The 27113-nt window shown below is 38.1% G+C and overlaps 1 protein-coding gene across 2 annotated transcripts in view; it reads right to left on the bottom strand.

Annotated features, from left to right (window-relative positions):
- Window positions 1-1032: 1032 nt before the first annotated feature.
- Window positions 1033-27113, bottom strand: part of LOC139953701 (uncharacterized) — a 70850-nt gene continuing 44769 nt past the window's right edge. Inside the window, exons 18-42 of one of the 2 annotated variants that reach the window (XM_071953222.1) lie at window positions 26367-26756; window positions 25244-25669; window positions 24229-24438; window positions 23678-23759; window positions 21493-21644; window positions 20489-20539; window positions 18477-18851; window positions 17946-18071; window positions 17168-17302; window positions 16532-16651; window positions 15932-16045; window positions 15216-15368; window positions 14624-14740; window positions 14138-14257; window positions 13493-13601; window positions 12511-12636; window positions 11862-11933; window positions 11298-11369; window positions 11117-11188; window positions 10241-10312; window positions 8826-8897; window positions 8232-8303; window positions 6604-7679; window positions 5925-6154; window positions 1033-5696 (exon numbers count right to left, since the gene is read on the bottom strand). In XM_071953222.1, coding sequence (XP_071809323.1) covers window positions 5508-5696; window positions 5925-6154; window positions 6604-7679; window positions 8232-8303; window positions 8826-8897; window positions 10241-10312; window positions 11117-11188; window positions 11298-11369; window positions 11862-11933; window positions 12511-12636; window positions 13493-13601; window positions 14138-14257; window positions 14624-14740; window positions 15216-15368; window positions 15932-16045; window positions 16532-16651; window positions 17168-17302; window positions 17946-18071; window positions 18477-18851; window positions 20489-20539; window positions 21493-21644; window positions 23678-23759; window positions 24229-24438; window positions 25244-25669; window positions 26367-26756 — 4733 coding nt within the window. In that variant the 3' untranslated portion in view covers window positions 1033-5507. The remainder of the gene's footprint in view (window positions 5697-5924; window positions 6155-6603; window positions 7680-8231; window positions 8304-8825; window positions 8898-10240; window positions 10313-11116; window positions 11189-11297; window positions 11370-11861; window positions 11934-12510; window positions 12637-13492; window positions 13602-14137; window positions 14258-14623; window positions 14741-15215; window positions 15369-15931; window positions 16046-16531; window positions 16652-17167; window positions 17303-17945; window positions 18072-18476; window positions 18852-20488; window positions 20540-21492; window positions 21645-23677; window positions 23760-24228; window positions 24439-25243; window positions 25670-26366; window positions 26757-27113) is intronic. The other variant, XM_071953229.1, reaches the window with a different exon arrangement.

Raw genomic sequence — 27113 nt, forward strand, 5'->3', positions numbered from 1 at the left:
GTATAGTATGCGTTCTTTGGCTGATGGGCCATGTAGCAAACTTTGTATAATACTACTTTAAATGCCATTAAATTGAGGAGGTCTATTGTGTTGTTACTTATGTGGTATGTATGGCTAAAAAAACTGCTGAACAAAGTCAGCAGACAGGATTTTCAATAGGAATTACCACCATAGTGTGTTCAGCATTCGACAACCCCCAAAATAGTTTGTATTGTTCCTACACATGGAGGTAGAATTCCATGGCTTGTAAAATAACCAATCAGAAGCATGACATTCCTTGTTTGCTTCGGACAGGTGTTATTCCAAACCAAATGGTAAGCTGTTGCACATACACAATGATATTCATCGACACCAGTCAGACATGCCAAACCATTTTCAGAATAATCACTCTCTAAAATAAAATAAAAAGTCTCGACTTTTAAAGGCAGTGGACACTATTGGTAATTACTCAAAATAATTATTGGCATAAAACCATACATGGTGACGAGTAATGCGAAGATGTTGATAGTATAAAACATTGTAAGAAACGGCCCAGATTTAGAATTTGAGGTCTCGACATCAAGCATCAGAAAGCACACAACTTCGTGTGACAAGGGTGTTTTTTCTTTATTAACAACCAACTTCGACGACCAGTAGAGCTCCACATATTTGTTATTTTATGCATGAGTTGAGATACACCAAGTGAAAAGACTTGTCTTCGGCAATTACCAATAGTGATGTAGGTTTGCCCGATCAATTTCAGCACATGTTCATTCAACTTCATCAGCACGCATTCCAAATCACACGTTTTCTAGAGTTTCTTCTTAGCTATAAAATGCATTCAATTTCGTTTTCGTGCAGACATGATTTCGTGTTTCTCGTTCAGGTTCGTGTCAGTCTTCCTAATTTTATTAAAAGCATTTGACATTTGAATTCGATTTTCTAATACCTTTTTACTATTGATGACATCAAATTAAGAATTGATGAAATCAAGTAACACTCATTAACTCATCAAAACTTCAACAGTTTATTGAGCCAATATGTTTGCTTGTGTACACGTATAATTTATTAGGATACTGTTAGTCAGACGACAAATTACAAAGAATTCAAAAAGTATAAAATATTTGTGTATGTCTTTTTCCCATTTCTGGGTAAAATGACTTCTTTTATATTTCGTCCCAGTTATAAAAAAAAGGGAATTTAACATTTGTTTATGTAATGGTGTGAAAGCGTTACAGGTAATTGAGAAATCAAAATAGTGTCACAAAAACTACGACTCATGTTTGCATAATTATAACATAGTGTCAGAACTATGTATTATATATCATAAATATTAATCAATAAAATTCAAAATTCGTTAGCTCATCACTGCTATTGGTCGTTAATTGCAATTTCTTACCCGTAATAATCAAAAGGTTAATAGTTAAAAAGAAATGCGTATATAGCGGTTTGAAAAGAAATAAGTCATAATCCACACATATGGCCTAAAGGTTCTTCTCAAAAACCGAACATTGTTTATTTGTTGTCCATTTTTAATATTTTAATATTTTAAGACCACTCTTAACTAAACTCCATTCAGCAACCAGGGCTCGATAGATCTTAGCTGCAAATCACTATTACACTAAGCAAAGTGTGGTGCCACAATACACATGGTAATACTGACAACCTCATCTTAAGATAAATCATGGTGCTTTGTGAAATCGACCACAGGAGTTCTAAAATATGCGAATTCATGTTGTGAAATATGTACAACTTGTACTAGCACCCGTCCCGATCCAACGAATTATGATGTGTGCCATTTAAGTCATATTTATAACATATTTTACTGAAATAGATCTTGTATAAATAAAAGCCATAATTATTACCCCTTTAACTAATGTCCCTTTCAACATTTCGTAATAGTGTAGCATATCAACTTAAATTAAAATACGAATATGAGCTAAGGGGGAAAAAATAGTACGGGCGAAATGATTCACATCCCATATACAAAAAAACATCTTTGGAAGCCGAGTACAGGTAAAACAAGAAGTCAAGCCGCCAAACAAGATGGGGGCCATAATATAGTTTATACTAAAAAGCAGTGTTTTATGATGTGTACCACATTGCTTCAAAATCACCACATGATGGTTGCCAGTGTTGTGTGGACTTGGATTTCATACATTATCCTTTGCACGATCACTTTATCATAATCCATTCAGCGTTCCTCACACACACAACGCCCCCCCCCCCTCTCCCTCCCTTTCTATCGCTCTGTCCCTCACCTCTGTAACACCGCATTCAGACAGGCGCTCCACAATCGCGCCGATACCGAATAAATTAAGTATCACCCATTTTCCCTCAAAGAATTACATACAATTAAAGTTCAAGAATTGTTAAGCATTTAATATATTGTTAAATGGCATGTCTCAAGTGTTCGTAATTATTGATCAAATAATTTGGCATCAATCTCAAGGTCTTGAAAGGCTAGACAGATTTCTGTCAATGATGGCTTGCATCAAACTAACAATAATTATTAGACGTCATTTTTTGGGAGGATGCTTTTTGTTACACCTCCATGCTACAAAGCGGTTTTACAAAACGGAGGTCCCACAAATTAAATAACAAAACGTTTGCTACCACTCAGTATTATATTTAAAGAAAGTGGATACTATTGATAATTGTCATGACTAGTCTTCACAGTTAGTGTGCCTCAACATATGCATAAATTAACAAACCTGTGAATATTTGAGCTCGATCGGTCGTCGAAGTTGCGAGATAATAATGAAAGAAAAAACACCCTTGTCACACAAAGTTGTGTGCTTTCTGATGCTTGATTTCGATACCTCAAATTCTAAACTTGAGGTCTCGAAATCAAATTCGATAAAAATTCCTTCTTTCTCGAGAACTACGTCACTCCAGAGGGAGCCGTTTCTCACAATGTTTTATACGATCAACCTCTCCCCATTATTTGTAATCAACAAAGATTTTATGCTAATCATAATTTTGAGTAATTACCAATAGTGTCAATTGCCTTCAAAGCTTGCATAACTTTTCATTCAAAAAAATATATAAAAATCTTAGGAAATTAACTTTATCAAAACCTAAGCAGTTTGTAAAGTGTTCTGGAACTTAAAAATAATTACCTTTAGAACCACAGCTGAGTTTAATTAAAATAAGCTAAAATTCCGCATACCACAATGGACATTATGCATAGACGTCATCGAACTGCCATCTTCGATGCAATACGCTGACGAAACATGAAATAATTAACCGATTTGCACAGCTGTGGACGTAGACTTGATTCAAGTCCAGTTCTCTTGTTAGAGGTAACTAAGCATATCGCGGCAACTAGCAAATAAGCCGTGAACTACTTTATTACGCGCTCGCCGGCAAAATGTGGTAAGGTGGTCCCGATGCCCCGCTCTTGTGTGACGGGAGAGGTCCCTAAAAATATCGCGCCTACTTACTAGAAAACAAGCCGTGCTCGCCGTCAAAATGTGGTCCCGTGTGGAACAGCTGGGGGTGCAGAGTTTCACAAAATGATAGTTGTCGACGATGGCACGGGATTGGGGCTTGAGTCAAGTCTACTGTGAACGCGACGCATATGATTGGCCAATGAACGACCTCCATTGACCTCTCGGCGCGCGAGGGCGCTCTACTCAAAAGACGTCAGGTGCACGAGGTCCGTAAAGCTGATTGAGGCAGCGTCCGATGGTCCGAATAAGTGGCTACAGCCAAGGCTACCGCTGGATGTCCGCATCATCATCCGTTGAAGTATAGGACGTCCCTAGCAACACACTTGGCAACAGTCTGTATCCGCATTCAAATACGGCCTTGCATTTTTCACTGTATGATCACAAACATTCAAACTAGTGTCTTTTTTTTCGAAGTTTGCGGTAGCCCCATGTGTAAATCTATATTGAGCAATGTTTGTACTGAAAAAACAACCAGTGGTTGACAAATCATATGGTTGGTTTTGACAATCACCGGTTCTGAGAAACAGCACTAGTCGAAAGAGATTTACACATGGTGTTACGGCAAACCTCACCAGAGCCCAATTTCATAAAGCCCATAAGCACAGAAATTTGCTTAGCATGAAATTTCTTCCTTAATAAAAAACAGGATTACCAACCAAATTTCCACGTGATTTTGAGAATAAGCAAACAGCTGAATGCAAGTAACGAGCAATATGCAACAAATGGAAATTTTGTTGGTAATCTTGGTTTTATCAAGGAATAAATTTCATGCTAAACAAATTTTTGTGCTTACAAGCTTTACGATATTAGGCCCTGACTATACTTCCACCACGCAGTTTCAAATCCTACTCATTAGTATTTTCTCTCCAAACATTCTGAACTATTTTTTATTTGCCTGCCCTCCTTTTCCCCTGACTCACAACCTTCAGTTCTCATTCGCTTTGTTTGCTTTTAACACAAGTAATTTACACATTCGGTTCAATCGAAAGACCTGGCAGCAACACTGTTATAGGAACCAGTGTTCCATTTTAAATATATGCCTACTTAATTATATACACGTAAGTATTTTTAAATCTTTTGTCAGATCACAACCCATTAATTAGATATACAAATACATCTCAGCTTTTTGTTTTAAAGTACAACAGGTAAAAACCTTGACTGAAAATTTAAAGTTAATTAAAAAAGTTAATTGAACAAAAAATGTAAAGTTATCCCAAATCCTATACTTGTTAGAGAGATAGGCATTATTTGGAAATATTTCATATGAAGTGCACATCGTTGAATAACAAACAATAAAACTACACAAATAATATGTGGAAACAGACAGCAGATAAAATCACAGTATTAATCTTTGCATCAATTGAAAGAGCCAGTATTAAGGCAAAACGTGAACAAAATTCAAAACCATAAAATGTTTTGTTTTTTTGTTACATGCCCATCTCCTCACAGTAATGGTTAAAGTTTTGAACCTGTACACACGGGACACTGCATAAACTGGGGTGTTAAAAGTGACACTATGGGTGTTGTCACATACCAAAGGGCAGTTAGGTTGGTGTAGTGGTGTTTTGCCTCGCCTTCCACCTCGGGACCCTGCTTTGAATCCAGCACGGAGCGCTATGTGTGGACTGGGTTTTCAGTCCCTACTTGACTGCTGGAGTTTTTACTGAAATAATTTAATCTCTGGTGCTTCCCCCCCCCCCCACATCTACAACGGAAACTTCTTCATTGCTTCTCCAGTTGCTAAACATGCTTTGACTTAAACTATCATAGATGTAGGTGTAGACAGAATGAATCAACATCATATAGGGTAGTAAAATAACACCAATGTAGTAACACCAATGTAGATGCTTTGGCAGAAATAAATAATAAAATAACACCAATGTAGTTGCTTTGGCAGAAATATGTGATAAAATAACACCACTGTAGATGCTATGGCAGAAATAAGTGATAACTTTTGCAGTTCCTGTGTTTCTATATCTTAAACACCCAGAGTGTAAATTTGAACCCTCCGGTTTTTGCAGTGCAGCCCAAACAAGGACAATCCACGGCAGCCTCAGGGCCCTGCACTGAAGGTTACGTGAGATTGATGTTATTTCGGAGTGGACTCAACTTGGACTGGTGGAATTTGTTTCGCAGTTGCTGCACCACAACTTTAAGCTTCTGCTCGTCCTCACGTAAAACTTCTTCGTCTGGCTTGTTGTCAATAGTACCTTGGGATGACCGTGGAAGGAGAAGATTTGCGTGCCACTCTAACTCTGTTGGCTGCACATTAAAACAGAACATACTCTTAAAATCATGGTCATTTATAAATGTTGGTAGTTTTGCTATATGAATAAATCATTAACAAATATTGGGTAGTTAGGTCTAATGTCGAAGGACACAAGTGTCATGACTGGGATGCGAACCCACTCTCCAATGACTAATTAGGGCTATCAGAACTTGAGTCCAACATGCTAATGGGCTCAAGCCAATACATAATTTTTTTCTTACCAATCTTTCCAAGACAACCGCCTTCTCTATACTTCCGCAAAGGTGCAATCCTTTGTCATGTAAGATCCTCAGTGCATCCCCAAGATCTGTATTGATGCAACCCAAGTCTTTATCCGTGAGTCTCAGTGATGAGTCACTGGTCCCGGGAGAATAGAGCAGCTCCGACAGGACAAACCTGCCACACGAGGGCGTTTTCCGTCTCACTGTTGGTGTCGAGATGGGTGTGGCACCTGTTACATTAAAAATACAAAGTTGTAAAAACGTATCTATTTAATTTTGGGTTGAACAGAGACTTCCAGTAACTTCCAGATTAACATGCCGGTGCTCTACCAACCAGGCTATCCACCCCTTTGTTGGCAGTCTCCCTATTTTGTCAATATCTTTGTTCAGGGTGCCCAGTCAGAAGCCATCCAACCCTTAACTGCCAACCAGTGATCACACCAACGTTTGTGATAAACCTTGGAAAAGGTAGTACAAGGGGATACAACTTTCTTATTTCAATTATCAAGGAACAAACCAAAAAGGTAATATGACTCTGTATGAACAAAGAAACAGGATTTGAACCAAAAAAAAACCTAGCGTAATTAACTATCTTCCCATTAGTCAGTCTTCTTGGTGGAAATTAAAAATTAAATGGGAAATGAGAGGAATTTTTTATTTGAAAAGTTCAAGAATTTACCTGTTGGTGGTGAGTTATTGTTTGACCTTCGACAAGTGCTTAAAGCAATATCACTATTCAAAACACTACTGTTCTGGCACTGACATCGTTGCGATCTGTAGTTCTGGGAAACCTCCGCTAGTTTGGGGAGCCCAATAGAGGAGATAGTGTACAAATACGGATTGATGGATGAGTTGATTGGTAAAACAAAGACGGCAATCCAGACATATGCCGTCGGCGGTATCACAACGGCTCCGGATAGCGATAGGAACCCCATGATAACGATGGGAAACCAACAGCACATGTCCGTCGCGACGATCAAAAAAGTCTTCATGGCCATTTTGAGCTCCTTCGAGGCACCCTGCGTCGAGCGAATCTGCTTGGCCGAACGCTTGGCGTAGATGTAGATCGCAATGTAGCAGACTAAGATGGTGATGATGCTGACCAGGTTCACCCCAAGGAATATGGTGATGGAGTACTCCCAGCCCGGCGCCTTGTCAGACGTCAGGGGAAGGGAAAGGCACACGCTGGTACGCCCATAGTAATGCTCACCGAAATACGGTAATCCAAGCGTTGGGATCCCGCTCAGCAAGAAGGCAAACAGCCATCCACCGGCGATGACGAACTTGACGGACTTCCGTCCGAGGCGAAGCCGCCCGAAGGGAAACAAAATACAGAGGAAGCGATCTAGGGTGATGACTGTGAGAGTGAAGACAGACCCCTCGCTAGAGAAGACGGAGAGGAAGCCAGCGATCTTACAAAGAGCGCTTCCTTTCCAGTAGTCCGCGTGATAAATGTAAATATTCCTGAAGTACGCATCGGCACTGGCAATGATCAGCATGTAGATGCCCATGAAGCAGTCGGAAACAGCAAGGTTAAGAATCAGGAAGCTCTGGACACGAAAACGTTGCTTGTTGCGATTACGCCAAACCACCACAAAGAGGTTCCCCAAGAAGGCGCTCAGGCCAAGGATCCAGATGAAGATGCGGAGGACCTCGTTACGCATTAAGTCCTCGCAGGATGAAAATTGGTCTGGTTCCGGGGTGCACTCCTTCAGGCCATCCACCATGCAACAGAATAGATACTTGTCTGAATGCCTGGAAAAACAATATATTAAATAATATAAAAACAATAAGCCTTTTTCAGATTGATTCCCTTTATATTCAGAATTGTGTAAGGGTGTTATGGCGGTTTCTTACCACTGAAAGCTTGCTCGAAACATACGACCAAACAACTGTCTCTAGGAGTTCAACTTTAAGTGGTCACTTGTCTATCAATTGTTGGAATGTGACACACACATGGGGGCCATTTTAGCAAGCAATTTAAGGTTATATCATAGTGTTGGTCATTGTCTGTATTGATGTATTGTTGGAAAGGGGACCAACACACATTTCACAATTTAGCTCGAGTTCTTCATCTTGCTCTTTCAGTGCTTTACAATCCTTGCTTGTGACTTAAAGGCAGTGGACACTATGCATATGTTGAGATACACCAAGTGAGAAGACTGCTCTTTGACAATTACCAATAGTGTCCACTGCCTTTAAAGCAAGCCCCTAAGCCCCCTAAGCAAGTTTGTAATCATATACAACATGACCTATTCAATTTAAAGTGCTCAAACATAGAAGCAATTTAAATCAATTTATACTTACAATGTCTCCAGGGATGGTAGATCACTAAACAAATCTGGAGGGTAACGTTTTAGGCCATTGTTGCTCATATCTCTATAAAAAAAAAACCATTGAAAACAAACCATTTGATTTGATTTAAAACACCTTAGGTGGCTATAGACTAATGCTTGGGTAAAATCACTTTCAATATACATGTAACCATTGTTTTGGCTGATTTGGAGAGAGGCAAAAATAAAGAAAGACCCAAATGTGATTGTGGCGCATCACCCCCCCCCCCCTCCAAACCTGTGCCAAACCTTCCACGATGCCCAGCTCTTGAAGACCTGATGGTAGCAAACAAGAATGTAGTGAGATGCGCCCACTGGCCAAACATTTGAAGAGTAGATGATGGACTTGAAAGAAGAAGCAAGCAGTTCCACAGGCGATGGGTACTCTTTGGTTAAGGCAGGAAGAGGGGTTGATTTGTCAAACATTTACCCACATAAAAAAACTTATCAATTTCTTTATCTTCTTTCTAAGCCTGAGAGGTTTATGCTGAATTACAGAGGGCAGTTGCCACCTTTCCCGACCACCGCCCCTAAATCTACCAGTGAATAAGGTGCATTAAACACTTACAAGCTTATCAGCCCAGGCAGGCCTGTCAAAGTTCCAGCTTCAAGCTCTGTCAGATTGTTATTGCTGATGTCACTAATGATCAAATAAATAAACGAGGAATAATTTTGTTCAAATGCTTCCGGAAAGTACAGTACTCTGTGATTATCATATTGCGTATATGTATTTCCAGAGACTGTAGATTTGGTAAAGGTTGAAGCAGCCAAAAATGCAAATGCTACTTGGGAGGAGGCGCAAAGTGGGAATTCTTTTTTATACTACAGCAATGTGTGAAAACTTGACCTTTTATAGTTACAAAATGACATTTAAAAACACTGGACACTATTGGTAAACTGTCAAAGACCAGTCTCCTCACTTGGTGTATCTCATCATACATGTATGCATAAAATAACAAACCTGTGAAAATTTGAGCTCAAGTGGTTGTTGAAGTTTTGAGATAACTATAAAAGAAAACTTAACACCCTTGTCAATCGAAGTTGTGTGCTTTCAGATGCTTGATTTCAAGACCTCAAATTCTAATTCTGAGGTCTTGAAATCAAATTTGTGGAAAACTACTTCTTTCTCAAAAACTACATTACTTCAGAGGGAGCCGTTTCTCACAATGATTTATACTATCAACCTCTCCCCATTTAGTAAGGTTTTATGCTAATCATTATTTTGAGTAATTGCCAATAGTGTCCACTGCCTTTAAATTGTAAGGCGGCAGTGAGGACACAATTCATACTACACATGTAGGTGGCATCATCACACTACCTGCCTCTCGAGGGAAAAGTGGACCATAAGCAGTGCCCTCCTTACAATTGTTGAACAAAACCATCTTGCATTTCTGTATGTTTGTAATTTATATTTTTCTAATACCAGCAGAACATTCCTCCTAGTTTGTACATTGTTTTGTTATGTTTTTAAGCAGAAAAGTTCTAGATTATTTGGCATTGAAAAAAAAAGATTGACTAGAGCAGGATTCGAACCAACAACCTCTGGTTCAACGCACAAGTGCTCTACCAACTGAGCTATCAAGTCTTATGTGCCGTGTCCCTATTTTGTCAATTTAATCGGGGGTCAAAAGCTTCAGACTAACACCCCAGATCAAAGATTTGATAAAATAGGAAGACTGCAAACATAAGGCTACTTTTTTTAGATCACCTGTAGCTCAGTTGGTAGAGAGCCAGCATGTTAATCTGGAGGTCGTTGGTTTGAATCCAGCTCTACCAAAATTTTCTTTGATTAACCCTAAATCATTTAAAATTTAGCCAGTCAGTTTCCTTTGTGATTCATAACTCGATAAAAGTTCTAGTTGTAACAAACTTTCAAGGAAATTGAAGCACAACACGTCTCAGCCTGATTTCAAAATATAAATCTTCATTTTGTGTCTTGAAGTTTTTTTTTACAAAATTTTAACAAGTTTTCCTACAACTCACAGGTGCTGAAGTGAATCTAGTCCATTGAAGGATCCTTGGTACACACGCCTGAGTTCCAATCCATGAAGGTCACTGAAACGGAAAATTGTTTATCCTGTTGAGTATTGTTTTTATCAGTTAAGTGATTTGATTATAAACCTTAATTCATAGCATTTCTCCCATCTACATAAAGAAATACTACGATACTACGACGATCATTTGTTCCTAATGCTATTCACATGTTCAACAACAATGCTAGCAGGGTTACTAAGGGTTGTTAGAACTTTTTACCATGGTCTTGTATTAAATGTATTGTTCGCTCTGTTCAAATGGATTGGTCGGGGCAGCGTTAGCTGGTCACGGGTGGCTACAAGGGGGTAGGAGTAGTGGGTTTTTTCCCCAGCCTGTTGTTGTCTTGATGTCCTATTGTGACCGGTTGGCGTTGTTTTGGCTGGTGCATTTTTTAGTGTGCAGGTCTTTTGTATTTTGCTGCTTTGTATTTCTAACTTAACTTATTTTGTAACTTAAATAGTTTTTATATTGATTGTATATACTTGTAATTTGGCCAGTGGATGTCAAGTTTCTATGTTTTTAACGTGGACAATAAAATTATTCTATTCTATTCTATTCTATATAGACTGGGAAAACGATGGCTGGAAGATATCAAGCACTTCTGCGAAGAGGCTGACATACCATCTGTGGCAGCAGCAGGACACCTAGTCTTATATAGCGAACGTATCTACCAATAAGTTACTCAAGGCGCTAAGTGTATCTGCTGATCAGAAAAACACCCGAGTTTGAATTTGGTGCTCCTAACTGGTCGACCATTACACTTACACGACACTTACATTACAGGGAGTAATAGAGAGATTTAGTTGAAAGGTGGTTGGTACTCACAGGTTAGGTAGAAGAGGGAGGTGCTGAAATGCGTCCCGTTGAATCTGTACAAGTGGGTTACCCGATAAATCCCTGCCAAAAAAAACACCACTCAGTAAATAATAATAATAACAACAATTTGAAGTTCTCATGATAAATCATCAAATCAATCAACTAATCTGAAGTAATCAAAAGAACTTACAGAACCTGTAGTGACCTAAGCCCTTCGAATGTATGAGGCTCCAGATTATGAAGTCTGTTGTGTGCCAGCGACCTTATTGTAGAAACAAAAATTATAATATATTTAGATAAGAATTACATAATAACAATTAAATTACGCCTAATAATTAGAGCTGCATTTTGCAACCTGAAATATTTTATTTACACAACAATCTGGGACATATTTACAACAGGTTTCAACAGAAAAGGCAAAAAGTGTCTATACCTGGAACCTTTTCAAATTTGCATAATTTTTTTTCACAGAACTCAAGTATACAGTGCTTACACACTTTGAGGTAAGGATAAACAACAAAATATATTATCACTATTATTATTAACATAAGGAGCTTAGCAATTATCAGTAAAAGCTTTGGTCCCATCATTTATTTTGAAAACAAATTGCGCTCAAATTTGCACAGGTTTGTTATTTTATGCATATACCAAGTGAAAACATTTTGTAAGTTTGTTCTTCCTTTGGACCAAACAGCTCTTTGACCCAATAAGTAGATTTATGAAATATGAAAAATCATTTAAAAGAATTACTCACAGAGAGACTAGATTCATTTGCTGGCCAAACATCGGAGGTTCCAAAATCTCAATCCCATTCCAAGACAAATCTCTATTTGGACAGGACAGAGGAAAAGGAAAAAAAAACACCTTTTTTATTTATTTATTCATTTTGTCTTATTTAACCAGGGTAGCCCCTATCAGTCCCTAGGGCCCTGGATACATACAATCAAATCAACAATAATACAATACAAAAGCAGCAAGAAATAACCTACAAGAGCAAACAGTTCTAAGAAATTTATTATGCAGAATAGAAGTATAAAAAAAAACACAAAAAGGGGTTTGTTTGACGAGACAAAAAGCATTATACAACTGATTGAATAACCCCTTTTTGCTATGAAAAGTTGCCATCTTGTAGGCAAACCATATGCGCGTCCAAACGTTTACATCATCGAAGCACGCCCCATGCAACATTCCCGGTTAGATTTCTATGGCACATGCACGCACACACGCAGGCACACGCACACACGCCTACTTGTAGGTCAGATATTTGAACCGCGTGCCACATATTCAATATGGTCTATACAACTGATTGACTTTTACAGAGGGAAAACTTCAGCATAACCAGAGTTACAAACTAATTTTTAAATCTGAATGGAATTGTTTTGTTCCTTCAAAGGGTTACCTACAGATCATAGAGAAAAGGGAACCTCCCAAATTGAAGGAAGAGTGTGTTGTTGACTGTCACTGCCATGAGTGCCTGACGACGCACTCTCAATGTAGAATCAGCATCTGCATTGGCATTGTTCAAGACACTGTAAAATAAAAAACACACACATAAACTGCTCTGGGTTTCTGAAATCGCTTTAAAAACTCTCTTAAACTTTGCACTTATTGGGAGTTCGGTGAAGCTGTTAAAGGATTTGGGTACTTTTTGTGACACAAAACACAATGTCCACAGATTTACATTAAACTTACACCGTTTAAAGATAATGGTAGTAGAAAGCGTACCTTAAAATATTAGTTACTGAGGTGCTGTAGTTTTTGAGAAATGAGTAAACCAATGCTAATATAATTTTTGTCTCATTCATTGAGACAAAAATTATTTTCATGACATTGTTTTACTCATTTCTCAATAACTACAGCACCTCAGCAACTAATATTTTCACGGAAGCTTTCTATTATCATTATGTTCAATCTGTGTAAATCTGTTGACATTGTGTTTTTTGTCATACAAAAAGTACATAGACCCTCTTTAAAAGGTTTTCCAAAGTCTCTAGCGATTTTGATGAACCTTGCACATACTTGTTTATTTCACCAAGCTCTATGATGAGAAATAAAATTTACTTTTTTGGTAGCTTTTTGTAGTTTTTCTCTTTTCTGTTTTTCTCTTGAAAAGTTTGAAAAAGCGACATGGTTCATTACTTGGGTCACTTTTTGTTTGGGGGGGGGGGGGCTACAGTAATTGGTTTATCCCATTTTGGGAATCACTTTTTTCAGTTTTTCCGCTTAAAAATATTGCGTTTGAAAATGATCGGATGCAACTCTACAAATTAACAGTAGATTATGGTAAGGGGCACATTGTGTGCTCCGATCCCGGTCCTGATAGAGTTAAAGGCCATGGGGTTAGGGCAACATAAGGATGCTGAACAATTCCAAAGCTGAACTCACAGTCTCCGTAAAGAACTGGGCAAGACTTCTGCCTTAGTCTGATTCCAGTCTGTATCAATACATATGAAAGAGAGTCCGGCGCACTCACATCCAGATGGGCAGATCACATCTGCAAGGGAAAATAACCACCAAGATATCATCAAGTTTTCAAATTAGAAAGATTCTAAAACTATATTCTCCCTTCAAAAACTTTTCATATTATCACTTTATTTTTCTGCAAGAAAATTTCTGAGATTGTGAATAGCCCAATTACGGATTACTGTTCATGTGTGGACAGGCAGCTTTTCTGCGATGGATCTCAAAAACGCTACCTCAAACGCTATCTCAAAAACCACATCTCTCTCTCTAAAACCACTTTCCTTTGAAGAGAATTGTTTCTCAAATTGTTACAAATTATCAACAGCTGCAAGTTTTTATCGTCATAAACATTTTGGTTTATAACCTTACTCTTTTTTTCCATTGACTGTAAATTTAGGATTTGAGTATTTTTCACTTTTAGATGTCTATTGACAATTTTCTCTCGTGATATGTACCTTTTGCTGGTAACTTCACTTTTTGTATTTACTGTTTTTACCTGTGAAGTGCCGTTATAGGCCCTCACTTAAGGCACTTTATAAATTATTATTATTTTCTTTTTGAGCTTACCACAGAACAGCTCATCGTCATCTTGAGGACATTCTTTGACTCCATTGCAGATCTTGTCCTCCGTCACACACACTTGATGTCCATGACATTGGTAGCTTCCTTCTGGACAGCGGAAGTGCTCTTGGGGAAATTAACGAAATATATTACCACCACTTATAATATAAGGTTCAGAATGAATGTCAGAAAGTGGGAATCAGGTTGGCTCAGAGATTTCTTCCCTCTTTCACCTCTGTGGACCCTGGTTCAGACTGGAGAGCCTACCTGATTGTGTGGGTTTCCCCATTGGTTTTTTTCCTCTCACATCTTTAACTGAGCACTTATTCTTGTTTCCTATTCATTCTGTTATATTGGCAAATAGATAAAATTAAATAAAAGTGTTCTTTCAGTAGTTGTTGACAACTTTGGATTTGCTTCTAAATTCTCAGGTTTGTCATGAACTCTTTAATGTGAGAGGGGAGAACAGCTGTTTAACAACAATATTCTTACCACACAATAGTTCATCTTCCCCATTTGGACAGTCATTCACGTTATTGCATCGCCGATGCAATGGAATGCAATAGGACCGCGGGCACTTGTACATGAAGGCATCACACTCAAAATGCTCTGAAAGAAAAAGAAAACAATAACACATCTTCTATAGTGCTTTATCACAACTGAGGAATGTTTCAAAGTGCACAGCATTTTGTTCAAATCAACTTTGTTTTGTTTGGGGGGGGGGGGGGTTCCAAAAACATTTAATTTGGAAGGCAAAATTAAATTTCATTTACAATTTGAATAAAAATCTTAGGTAGGATTTAGAACAAACAGTAAACAATAAGCAGGATTTGAAACTATACGGATTTCTATAGGATTTGTAAACAATAAGTATACACAACAAAAGCAAACAATAAAGTCAGAGTGAATATAAATATATAAATTATGTTTAAACAGCTGACAATAAATCAAGTGTAAGCCCCTCATAAACAAAGATGAACTTTTAGATTTAAAAAAATGCAGTAACGCTTCCTTTAATTTAGAATTACTGTTAATCTTTGTTCAACTATGGGCTTCCAATAATTACACATCCCAAATCACCTACCACAAAACCTGAGATGAGTAACATCCCGACATCCAGTCTGGTACCCGAACTGGTCAAAGTCATAGATACACAAGTGAGCCATGTCAGCACAGGCGCCATTGTTGCAGGGTAGCTGGTTCTCTCCGCAGGTGAAGTCTGGCGAAAGGAGGTAGGCTACAAGAGGGAAACAAGAGAAATGTACTTATCCCGCATCAATTCATCTTAAAGGCACTGGACACTATTAAATAATAGGGCCCTACCACATTCAAATTTGGTGCCGTTACGGGGCACCACGAGCCAGTTGGGAGGCAGTTTGAGCCACTACACGCCACTAGGCACCTTATTGGCAACACTAGGCGCCACAGTAAATTGCATTGGCGCAAACTGGCACCAACTGGTGCTGGCCCAGTGGACTTCTAGCATTACCGCATCCTACTTCATCTTCCCGTATGAACCCTGGGCACTCCTGCACTGCATCACACAAAGCATGATGCGTTAACACTTACACTTCTCACCCCCCCTGCATCCTTATAAACGTCTTGAGGACCTTACCGCATCCTACTTATCTTTGTGTATGACCCTGGACAATCCTGCACTGCATCACACAAAGCATGATGAGTTAACATTTACACTTCTCACCCCATCATCATCCCCATCCCCTCCCATCCATCACTCCTTTCTATCCCTCTCCTTACTGCATCCTCAAAATAACGTCTTGAGGTGTTTTGATATCTTACCACATCCTACTTCATCTTCCCGTATGAAGCCTGGGCAATCCTGCACTGCATCACACAAAGCATGATGGGGTATACAGGTGCTGTCATAACACTGGAATCCAGAGCTACAAGTGTCTGGCAATCAAAACAAAATCCACACAATTATTTTGATTTGGGACGGATTTGTTACGGGCCTCAGAAAAACACTGCATTTTTGTAAAACATGGACTATGTTTCATGATATCTCTGAAACTTAACTGAAAAAAACTTACTCCATAAATACAGCAGCTTAGGTTAGTAGAATGCATTTTGCAAACAAATACAAGACAAAGTATGGAACATTGTTTACAAAGTGAGTGACCTTTATGCATTCTAGGCCATTCCTTGGTTGGCAAAAGATACAACACAAAGAAAAGATAAAGGCCTACATACTTTTTTCTTTCAAAATTGCTGCATAAAAAGCAAGATTAAAATGTAAGGTTAAGACTTGAAATTGTTATTTCATTTTCATAAAGACTCTACTTATAGGAAAATAAGTGCATTTCAAAATTTAGAGCACTCTTTAGTTTCATGAAAAGTTTTTTTTATAGTTTTTTTTTTTTAGCTTTTTGTGCATCTTACCACAGTTTGTTTCATCTGAACCATCAAGACAGTCTGGTAGCAAGTTGCACTGGGCTTCAATTGGTATGTACTGGTCATTGGAAGAACAATGGAAACCAGACAAGATAGATTCAGGATATTCTGTAGTAAGACAAAAATACAATTTCTATTATTTAGGAAGAAATTTAACTTTTAAAGTTTATGTGAACACATTGCCATATCTTATTTCCAACCAAAGATATTCCTTGTTTTTATCTTTAAGTCAAACGTTTTTAAAATGAAAGAAAACCTGAAACAAAGCCAAGGAGCAAAAATGAGTCGAGGGCTTCAAGGAAAAAAAACAGACAAATTTAACAGACATACATTTGCTGCCATTACTAGGTAGAAACTAACCCAAACATGGCACCCAGCATGTTTATCTAACATGGACATCTTCAACAAAAGAAGTTGACGCAGTCTTATATGATGCGTAAACAGAATACAAGATAAAAGCTGTGCATAAAACGCATATGCCAAATAATTGGGTCCGAGGAAGGAGAGGGAAAAAGTTTGCGAGGGACATATTTCAAATGCCCAACAAAAGAAAGGATATTAGGAGACACTCTTAAGATCTCGCATCATGAAATAATCGTTTCTGAAAATGAAGATTTTACTCACGGCAATGTATCTCGTCCGAACCATCCGGGCAGTGGTCGATAAAATCACACAAGAACGATACAGATATACAACCCCCTCCAGCACAATGGAACAATCCACTGTTGCAGTCTTGAAATATAGCATCATCGGAGATACCTAGGAAAATCAAGAAGTAAAAGTGAAAATTGAAATGATGCCTTGGACAACTCAAAATTATCAAGACATCACAAACTGAAGATTGAATTAAGACTAATCCAAAATCCATTGTGTGGCATGTGACGAGTCAAGCTCATCGACCTTCAGTCTGTGGTATTTCTGATCAGCGGAGTGTAGGTTTGATTCCCTGTCATGACAGTTGAGTCCTTTACACAATTATTGCTTCACCCTACTGGTGGGACGTTAAGTAAGTTCTGTGTGTTTGGAAATGTGGTAAAAGAAAGACAATAGGATTTGCCCCGTTGTTCCCAGGTTCGATTCACATCGCGTCACACACAGCACCTTCTAAACCATTACATGGTGCTATTGGAAAGCAACAGGTCTCGTTCTTGTAGCACATACATTGCAATGCTCAGTAATAAGTGCGTTATAAATGTAAAGTATCAATATTAATATCATAATAAAAGCAAAAGAATCACATAAAGAGCAATTCCGAATATAAAGATAAGTAAGAAAAGAAACAGATTTCTGTGTCCTGCCTGCAGGATACACTCTCTCCTTCCCCATAAAAAATAAACAAAAACAAAAATAATCACTTTTACATCAGCCAGACTGATATATAATTTGAAAAGTTCAGACTTACCGTCATTGCACCTGGTTTCATCACTGGAGTCATTACAGTCACTGAGGCCATCACACACATACACAGGATGAATGCATTCACCGCTCTCACAATGGTACATAGAGTCAGGACAGTGTGGTATTACATCTAAATCAATCATGGAGGAAAGAAACAGTTTCTGAAATTGTAAATCAAAATTAAGTTTTTCTTTAAAAAAAATGTATATATACAACAAAAAAGGAGAAGAAGAAATACCCACCTGGCCAGGACCCTCATCACTCCTGACTAAAACTACAAAGTTGTAGTTTAAGCCAGCAAAACCTTTATTAACTAATGACATTGGATAGCTTTGATATAAAATATCTGGCTCATTTGAGGCATTTTGTTCTTCAATGTGTAGAATACATGATGAAGCGTCTCAATATTTAAAAATCAAACTTTGGGGTGAGTGCGGGAGTGTCAAAACAATTTCAAAATCAAAACGTTATAAAAATACCTATTCTGAATGGCCCCTTCACCGCAAAAATTATACAAATCAAAAAAAAAAATCACCTTTTGGTTGCCGATAGCAGACTATACCAGCCACCAGCGTATCACAAGATACATGACTCTCAAGAACCCAACGCCCCTCCAAGTACATCACTGTCTCGCATCCAACATCCTCTCCCTCCATTTTGCTGTCCCAAAGATCCCCGTCCATACCCCGCCCGATACCAACGTGGTTACCGTCCTGCTCTAGGGACGTTGCGTTCATCCAGACATGTGTGATGTGGTACAGCACGGCAAGGGCGAGGTTGGGAGTAACTAGGGTGTCGGTCAGGCAGCTTGGCTCTGCCGGATCCGAGGCAAGTATGACGTTGCTCCCGACGGGGGACAGGATCAGACGAGCACACATACCAGCCGTTAGAGAAAATCCAATGGGGCATTCTTGGTTGTGGAAAGATTTGAAATCATTAAAAAAAAACATAAAATGAAATTTCCATGAGCAAAAATCTCTGGCAGTTATTTCTATTTTGAGAGCAGTTTAATTGTTTTAGTTTGTACAATAAAATTCCCTGTTTTGCATGATTCGGGTCAACTTGAGAAGATCTAGAATCATATGCAGAGTGAAATTATTATGAAGACCTATTCTGTCACAGCTAACTCACAATGTTGTGAATAAGTCTTTTTGAGATATGGCAGACACAATACTACAACACTATAAGGTTTGGGTAAACTTGTGTGTAATACACCCAAACCAAACAGTGCACTCCTATTAAGCCCGCCATACCTCAAAAAGGCTTATGATGACTGTGCCAATCAAAATCTTCATGGACACATTATACACTTTTATAAAAATATCCCTTTACTCCAAGTATTTGAACATCAGCCAGAATCAGGGGTACATTTTGGTTAAAAATAAAGACATCAATTGAACACCATAATGAGTAACTCTTTGCAGATCTTGTATTCAACAAACTCAAGCACTTTGTATTCATCATTGACACAGCAATTGCTAAAATGACATATAAATAACATAGAGACAACTGGTTCATCAGTGGTTTTCAAACTGTTGCTCATTTAAAGGCAGTGAGTGACTATAGATAATTGTCAAAGACAAGTCTTTTCACTTGGTGTATTTCAACATATATGCATTGAAGTTCTACCGAGTGGTGATTAAGAGTGTCTTAGACACAGTCAATGATCGTTTGGTGGGGCAATGCAACAGCCGATGCCCGGAAGCGTATCAGCCGGATCGTTCGCACCGCAAGTAAAAAATCAAAGGTTGCCAACTTCCATCACTTCATAAACTGTATCTCTCTCGAGTTGAAAAACGAGCTCTCTCTATAGTAGATGACAAGTTTCACCCAGCACATGACCTGTTTCAGCCCATGCGGTCAAATAATCGATTCCTTCAATTAAATCTGGATCGAATCGTACTTTGCAGAGTTTTTACCCCACAGCTGTTTGTGTTCTAAATTACAGATTTTAATCAGGAATGTCTATTTCTGATTTTAATTCTATCGTGCTGTTTGTATCTTTCGTATTTCGCCTTTATATAGTAGTACATAAATGTTTATTATTATATATTTAATGTATTTTTAATTAAAGTGGTATTTTTTAGTTTGTATTTTTATATAACATATTTTTAGACACGCAAAACCAAAACGAATTTCACTGTACAAATATTTGTATTTTTACAAGTGACAATAACACATTATTCATATTATTCATATTATTCATAAAATAACAAACCTGTGAAAATTTAAGCTCAGTTGGTTGCAAACTTGCAAGATAATCATGAAAGAAGAAAAACCTTGTCACACGAAGTTGTGTGCATTCAGATGCTTGATTTGGGACCTCAAAAATCTAATTTTGAGGTCTTGAAATCAAACTCGCTGAAAATTACTTGTTTATCGAAAACTATGCTACTTCAGCTGATCATTGCTTGTTACCAAGTAAGTTTTTATGCAAACAAGTATTTGAGTAACTACCAATAGTGTGTCTAGTGCCTTTAATGGAATTGAAACATCGTATAACCAAGATTGTGGCTTAGTACATATTAAAATTCTGTTTGTTCTTACCTTTTGTTTGGAGATTTCCAAGAGGTTCCAACACTGAAAAGTTTGATCCATCTATAAAATGGAATAACCACAAATTCATTAAAGATGCTATGTCAGATTTTTTGTCGATTTGACTCCAAAATTTTGATTTAAAATTCAATAGGTATTTTGATGGGGGTCGAGAAAGTTAAAAGCTTTCATTTGAGCCATTGCTCGAAAAAGTCCGCCAATTATTAGTAGCAGTGAAATAAAGTGCTCAAAATAAGTTTTTTGTAGGGATCCCGACAATATATCATGTGACCAATTCTTATGTGTTTTATAAGAAACGTTTTAAATTTTTGTCATGGTTCCTGACCATTAAAAGTAAAAGTTTGACTTTTTTTTGTTAGAGCAGGTGATACTCTTTGAAATACCAATCACTCAAAAAAATGTTCGAGGGCCAAAAATCTGACATAGCATCTTTAATCCCAAAAACAATAACAATAACTTTTGTAAAAAAAACAAAAACATGGTAAATCATGGTAAATGTGCCATCTGTGTGTCAAACCTATACATGTAGTTCTTCCTATAAGTTTGGTTGAGCGTGGAACCAGGCTTTCTGCTTCTTCTCGCTCATACACTCTCACTTTGCTGATATTTAGAGCAAAGAGCCATTCCAGGTTCTTCATCTCTTTGGAATTCTTTGCCCGGTGCATGTTTCTCTCCACCCTATAACCTAGACCTAGTTATTTTCATCTTTAATAATAATTTTCTTCTTGTAGCCCCTTACCAAGAGTGGTTTTATAGCCTTGTTTAGGACAAACTTGAATAACAAAATAAACTAAGAAAAAACAACTTAGATGGAACTCCTTGCCCGGTGCATGTTTCTCTCCACCCTATAACCTAGACCTAGTTATTTTCATCTTCAATAATAATTTTCTTCATGTAGCCCCCTACCAAGAGTGGTTTTATAGCCTTGTTTTGGGACAAACTTGAATAACAAAATAAACTAAGCATCTTAGAATGTTACTTTTCCCATTACTTACCCGGCGTCTTGGCAGCTTTCTTGCAGATGTACTGACTGGCTGCTCTCTGTGAGCAAGGAATGTCCTCCCAGTTTTGCGTAGAATGTAAACTGTGCATATTAATCAAGGAGCAATCCTCAAGGACTAAACCATCTGGTTGCGTGTAGCCAAGCCTAGGACCAAAACATTACAAGAGCACAAATACTACAAGTCAATCTCTAACACCAACTTCCATAATTCAAATCTGAAATAATATATTGAATTCTTACAAAGCGCACGTATCTACCAAATAAGTTTTCACAGCGCTTAGTATATACATTTATACAGAAAGAGAGGTTATTAAAAGTTATACATTTTGAGACCCAATTATGTAGCACCTTAAGGGTTTTTAAGGTGCTACCGGCGCATTTAGCAGCCACAGCCAGGAACACCGGGGCAGCCCCTACTCTTTTTGATAAGTGCACTGGGTTCTTTTACATGCATTACACAGCACATGATACCAAAAGTTTTTTATGTCTCATTCAAAGGATGAAGCAATGGTTAAGTGTCTTGCTTAAAGACACAAGTGTCGCGACTAGGGATTTAAACCCGCACTCTGCTGATCAGAAACACCAGAGTTTGAATTCGGTGCTCTTAAAGGCATTGGACACTATTGGTAGTTACTCCAAATAATTGTTAGCATAAAAACATGCTTGGTAATAAGAAATGGAGAGTTTTTAACAGTATAAAACATTGTGAGAAACGGCTCCTTCTGAAGTAACATAGTTTTCGAAAAAGAATTAATTTTCTTCGAATTTGTTTCAAGACCTCTGATTTAGATTTTGCGGCCCGAAATCAAGCATCTAAAAGCACACAACTTTGTGTGACAAGGGTTTTTTTTGTTTCATTATTATCTCGCAACTTCGCCGACCAATTTAGCTCAAATTTTCACAGGTTTATTATTTTGTGCATATATTGAGATACACCAAGTGAGAAGACTGGTCATTGACAATTACCAATAGTGTCCAGTAAGCTTGGGCGATATCGGTTTATTTTATTCACGATATATCGCCGACAATATATCGCGATATTCGATATAATCATCAGTCTTCAAACTCCAAGTAAAAGTTGTAGAAGAGACAGTCATATCATAAGAGAGGTGTTCTAATGACCTATTCTTCTGGTTTTACTCCAAACCCATGGGGTGTAAGATGTCTAAGCTTGCAAATACATCGCGATATTTAATCGATATCGCGATATATCGCGATTATCGCGATATATCGTGATATATCGATATTTCGATTAAAACCAAATCTATCCGATATCAAAATCGTTTCCAAATTAATATCGCGATATTCGATAATATCGTGATATCGCCCAAGCTTAGTGTCCAGTGTCTTTAATGGAAGGATTACTCAACATTATCAAAAAGGGTACACAATCAACAGCTGCAGTGCTTCTCCACCAAGTTCATTTTACTGGTCATTAACTTTTGGAGTATTCACCACTCTATGACCCTGTAGGGGTGCTGCAAGGGCTCAATTCTGAAATGGGTCTTTGAAATTGGACACAGGTTCATTCTTGCTCGTAACATGAGGCAAAAATATCTTTTTGAGTAGTGAACTCTTTGATACCCAATCATTTTAGCTGTATTGTTTGGTATAATAATCTAACTGTGAAAAATCAGAAGAAAATTGATCGTATCACCAAGGTTGCCAGCAAGATAATAGGGTTCGAAGTAAAACCCATGAGAGAAATCCTAGACAAGCAGTATGTAAATAAACTGAAAGTTATAACCCAGGACCCAACTCACCCACTTCAGTCATTCATTCACATTCTCCCATCAGGAAGGTACCGTTCTCTCTCTACTCGCACAAACCGGTTCAGACTATCTTTTTTACCCAGTGCTATTCATCTTTTTAACTCACTTTTTATAAGGTAACTTAGTAGTAGTTGTTGTTTTCCATTTTAATCAGTGATGGTGAGTTTTTGATAACGTTTCTCTTTTTGTAAAACTTGAACTAGCCTATTTGTTGCTTATATTAATTTTTGTAATTAATTCTGTGTTTTTAAAATGTAATGTTTGTTTGTTTTTCTATAAGTATCAAATTTGAATCTTTTAGTGCACACATGGAAAGCAATTTTCACTTTTTACTTGTAATCTGTGATGAAATAAATAAATTGAATTGAATTGAATTGAATTGAATTGTTCGGAACATGGCCTTACCTAGTTACCTTCCAATCTGAGTAGCTAAGTGGGCGCTCGTCCACCCAGCGGAAGTGACCCTCATTCTCAACATCCTGTAGGCCTAACAGAGTCAATGTAGGAAAAAACAAAAAAACAAAACAAACAAACCCTCAAATGATGTGGTTATATATTACAAAGGGCCCTCAAAAGCTACTTTGAGCACTATGACCCTGTAGACATCTTCAAAGTTAAAAATATGGGAGCAAATAAAAATACAATCCACATGCAAGGTTCAAGTCTGAGGTCTGAAGTGGATTTGAATCGTTCAAAATACATGTATAACAAATTTTCATAGATTTGAGAATACTGGTCTTTGACAATTACCAAAGGTGTCCAGTGTCTTTAGGCAACTTGCTCATAAAACAAAAACGTCATGACCGGGATATAAACCCACATTCTGATGATGACTTGGCCATCAGGACTTGAGTTTGATACCAATGGATTTAAACCCACATTCTGATGATGACTTGGCCATCAGAACTTGAGTTTGATACCAATGGATCCCCGTTTACCAACCACTAATTACCAACCTATATATGTTGCCCGCTCTTGGGTGAACCAATCAGACGTTAGCATGAAGTGAAGGAAGTTCATCTCAGCGTAGTCTGCGATACTCGTCAGGAGGGCGCCATCCTCTTTACACAACCTTTCTGCGTCTTTCCACCTCAGGGCATCGGTGTCGTTATGAAAACGATAGCAGTTGCCAAAGTATTCAGCCCATCCTGCCTCGCATGAGCATTCTAAGAATAGGGGGACAGAGTATTGGAAAACAGTCTTCAGCTTCTGCAGCCATATTGAAAGGAGTCTGGGTTTTCTTTTATTAAATAAATGTGATGTGAGCAGGCACAACAAGTCAATTCTCGACCCAGGTCATTTTTCAAACCAAATTTGTACTTTTGAAAATAGCATAATCTTTAATGCTGTTAAAACCCCATGTTGATGTCACCTTTGCTTAAAAAAACAAACACCAAGATACATGTACAAGAGAAAATAATACTGAGAAAAGGGGGACACTATTGGTAATTACTCAAAATAAATATCAACATAAAACCTCACTTGGTAACGAGTAACATGGAGCTGTTGATACATGTAGTATAAAACATTCTGAGAAACGGCTCCCTCTGTAGTAACGTAGTTTTCAACAAAAAAGTAAGTTTCCACAAATTTGATTTCGAGACCTCAAATTTAGAATTTGAGTTCTCGAAATCAAGCATCTGAAACACACAACTTCGTGTGACAAGGGTGTTTTTTCCTTCATTATTATCTTGAAACTTCGACGACCAATTGAGCTCAAATTTTCACAGGTTTGTTATTTTATGAGATACAACAAGTGAGAAGACTGGTCTGTAAAGTCGAGTTGTTTATTGAAAATACATAACCACATTTTTCTTTCATTGCTAACCTCTTTTTGATGTTATTTATCAGGAAGGAAGTTGCCAATATAAAATAAGATATATTTCGGCAAATCAAAGGTAGAGTGGTCTAACTATGTTAGAAAATAAACCCTTTTTTTTTTGAGCAAAAATCACAAAAGGTGGTCCTTACCATCATCATATGGACTTCTCAACGAAACCTTCGGCTGGAAGTTGACCGCGTGATAGTTGGCCATAAACCCAGTCCCCCCTGACTCCTCGTGAGTTTCAAAGGTCAGAAACATTCGATTCATGCTGGCCAATACTGGCCCGGACGGCTTCCTGGAGCTACAAAATTCACCGAGCTCCTCGTCAGTGTTACCGGCACCGTCGTAGACGTTAATGTGGTCCTGGTCGCAGGTACTGTGCGAGGATGGAAGGTCGATGGTTTGAAAAGTGAGTTGTACGTAGGTGGAGCTGGTGGTGAGGATAGTCCATGAGTAGTGGGTGTTGGGCAGGTAGGGTCTTGGGTGGTTGATGGAGGCGAGGACGGCTGCAGGGAAGTGGCACTGCAGGGCCTCCTCGGTCATATGGAGACCCACACCACAACCAGGCAGAGCTATATGAATTTATAAGAAGGAAAGTGATCTATGGATTGAAGATAAATATACAAAACCCTAAACATCTCTTAAAAAACACATCTGTGGCCTTTATAGAAGACCAAACCTTTACCAGAAAGAACTGATTGAATTAATAAGAACGAAAGTGTTTTATGGTTTTAAGATAAATTAAATGAACCGCCAAAAAATCTCTGACAAAACATGTCTCTGGCCATTTGTCAAACCACAGCAAGGCAGAGCTAATTAAAATATTAAGAATTAAGCGATGGCATTTAAACACACTGGACACTACTGGCAATTGTCAAAGACCAGTCTTCTCACTTGATGTATCTCAACATATGCGTAAAATAACAAACCTGCGAAAATTTGAGCTAAATTGGTCGTCGAAGTTGCGAGATATGAATGAAATAAAAAACACCCTTGTCACATGAAGTTGTATGCTTTCAGATGCTTGATTTCGAGACCTCAAAGTCTAAACTTGAGGTCTCAAAATCAAACTCATGGAAATACTTCTTTCTCGAAAACTAGGTCACTTCAGAGGGAGCCGTTTCTCACAATGTTTTATACTATCAACCTCTCCCCATTACCACTCGTTACTAAGTGAGGTTTTATGCTAATAATTATTTAGAGTAACTACCAATAGTGTCCACTGCCTTTAAGAACATCCAGGGAATTCCGTTTCACATTTGGACTTACTTGTAGAGGAGTACACCGCCCTAAAACCCTCTGACAGGACGTCCAGCCCCGTCCTGTAAACAATCAACAACTCCTCAGACTCCGATAAGATCACCGGAGGCGGGATTCCACAAATCCTCTCGCCAGAACCGCTTTCAATCACTCTCAATTTTTCAAAAGTTGTTACGAGAACGGAATCAACGCACTCCTGGGTTCCGGTGTCTCTTGTGACCCTGAAATCGGGGAAGACGAGCTGGATGAAGCTCCCTCTTGGGACCTTGATGTGCCAAATGCAGGTGCTGAACGGTGGAAGGCGAGCGGGGAAGCCCTTAGTGGCCAGGGTGCCCTCTGGGGAGGTTAGCATGGTGGAGTTGGCCCCACAATCAGAGCTGCACTCTTCCTCACTGCAATCTGTGGTTATTTACGGGAGGGGGTAAAGGTGAGATTGGATTAGAGAGATTAGTTTAAGGTAATTGGGATACTCAGATGTTACTTAACAATCCTTGAAAAAAAGTAGGAATATTCATCGATTATTAAGGCTTTTTGGGCTATATAATCAAAATATTTCTGATTTTTCCAAAGGCAAGAAAAACTTAAAATCAGACTTAAGTATAGGAGGAATATCATCATGCCTGAATGTATCAGTGTTTTTCTACAGTAATGCAGATTTTTTTAAAGACTTTTTTTGGTGGATGTTTTTTTTGTTCTGGGTTATTTTTGAACTTAAATTGGGATCAATTGACAACTCAGTCCATTTTTATTCATTTG

The sequence above is a fragment of the Asterias amurensis genome, chromosome 2, assembly GCF_032118995.1.
Source record: "Asterias amurensis chromosome 2, ASM3211899v1".
NCBI classification, from domain to species: Eukaryota; Metazoa; Echinodermata; class Asteroidea; order Forcipulatida; family Asteriidae; genus Asterias; species Asterias amurensis.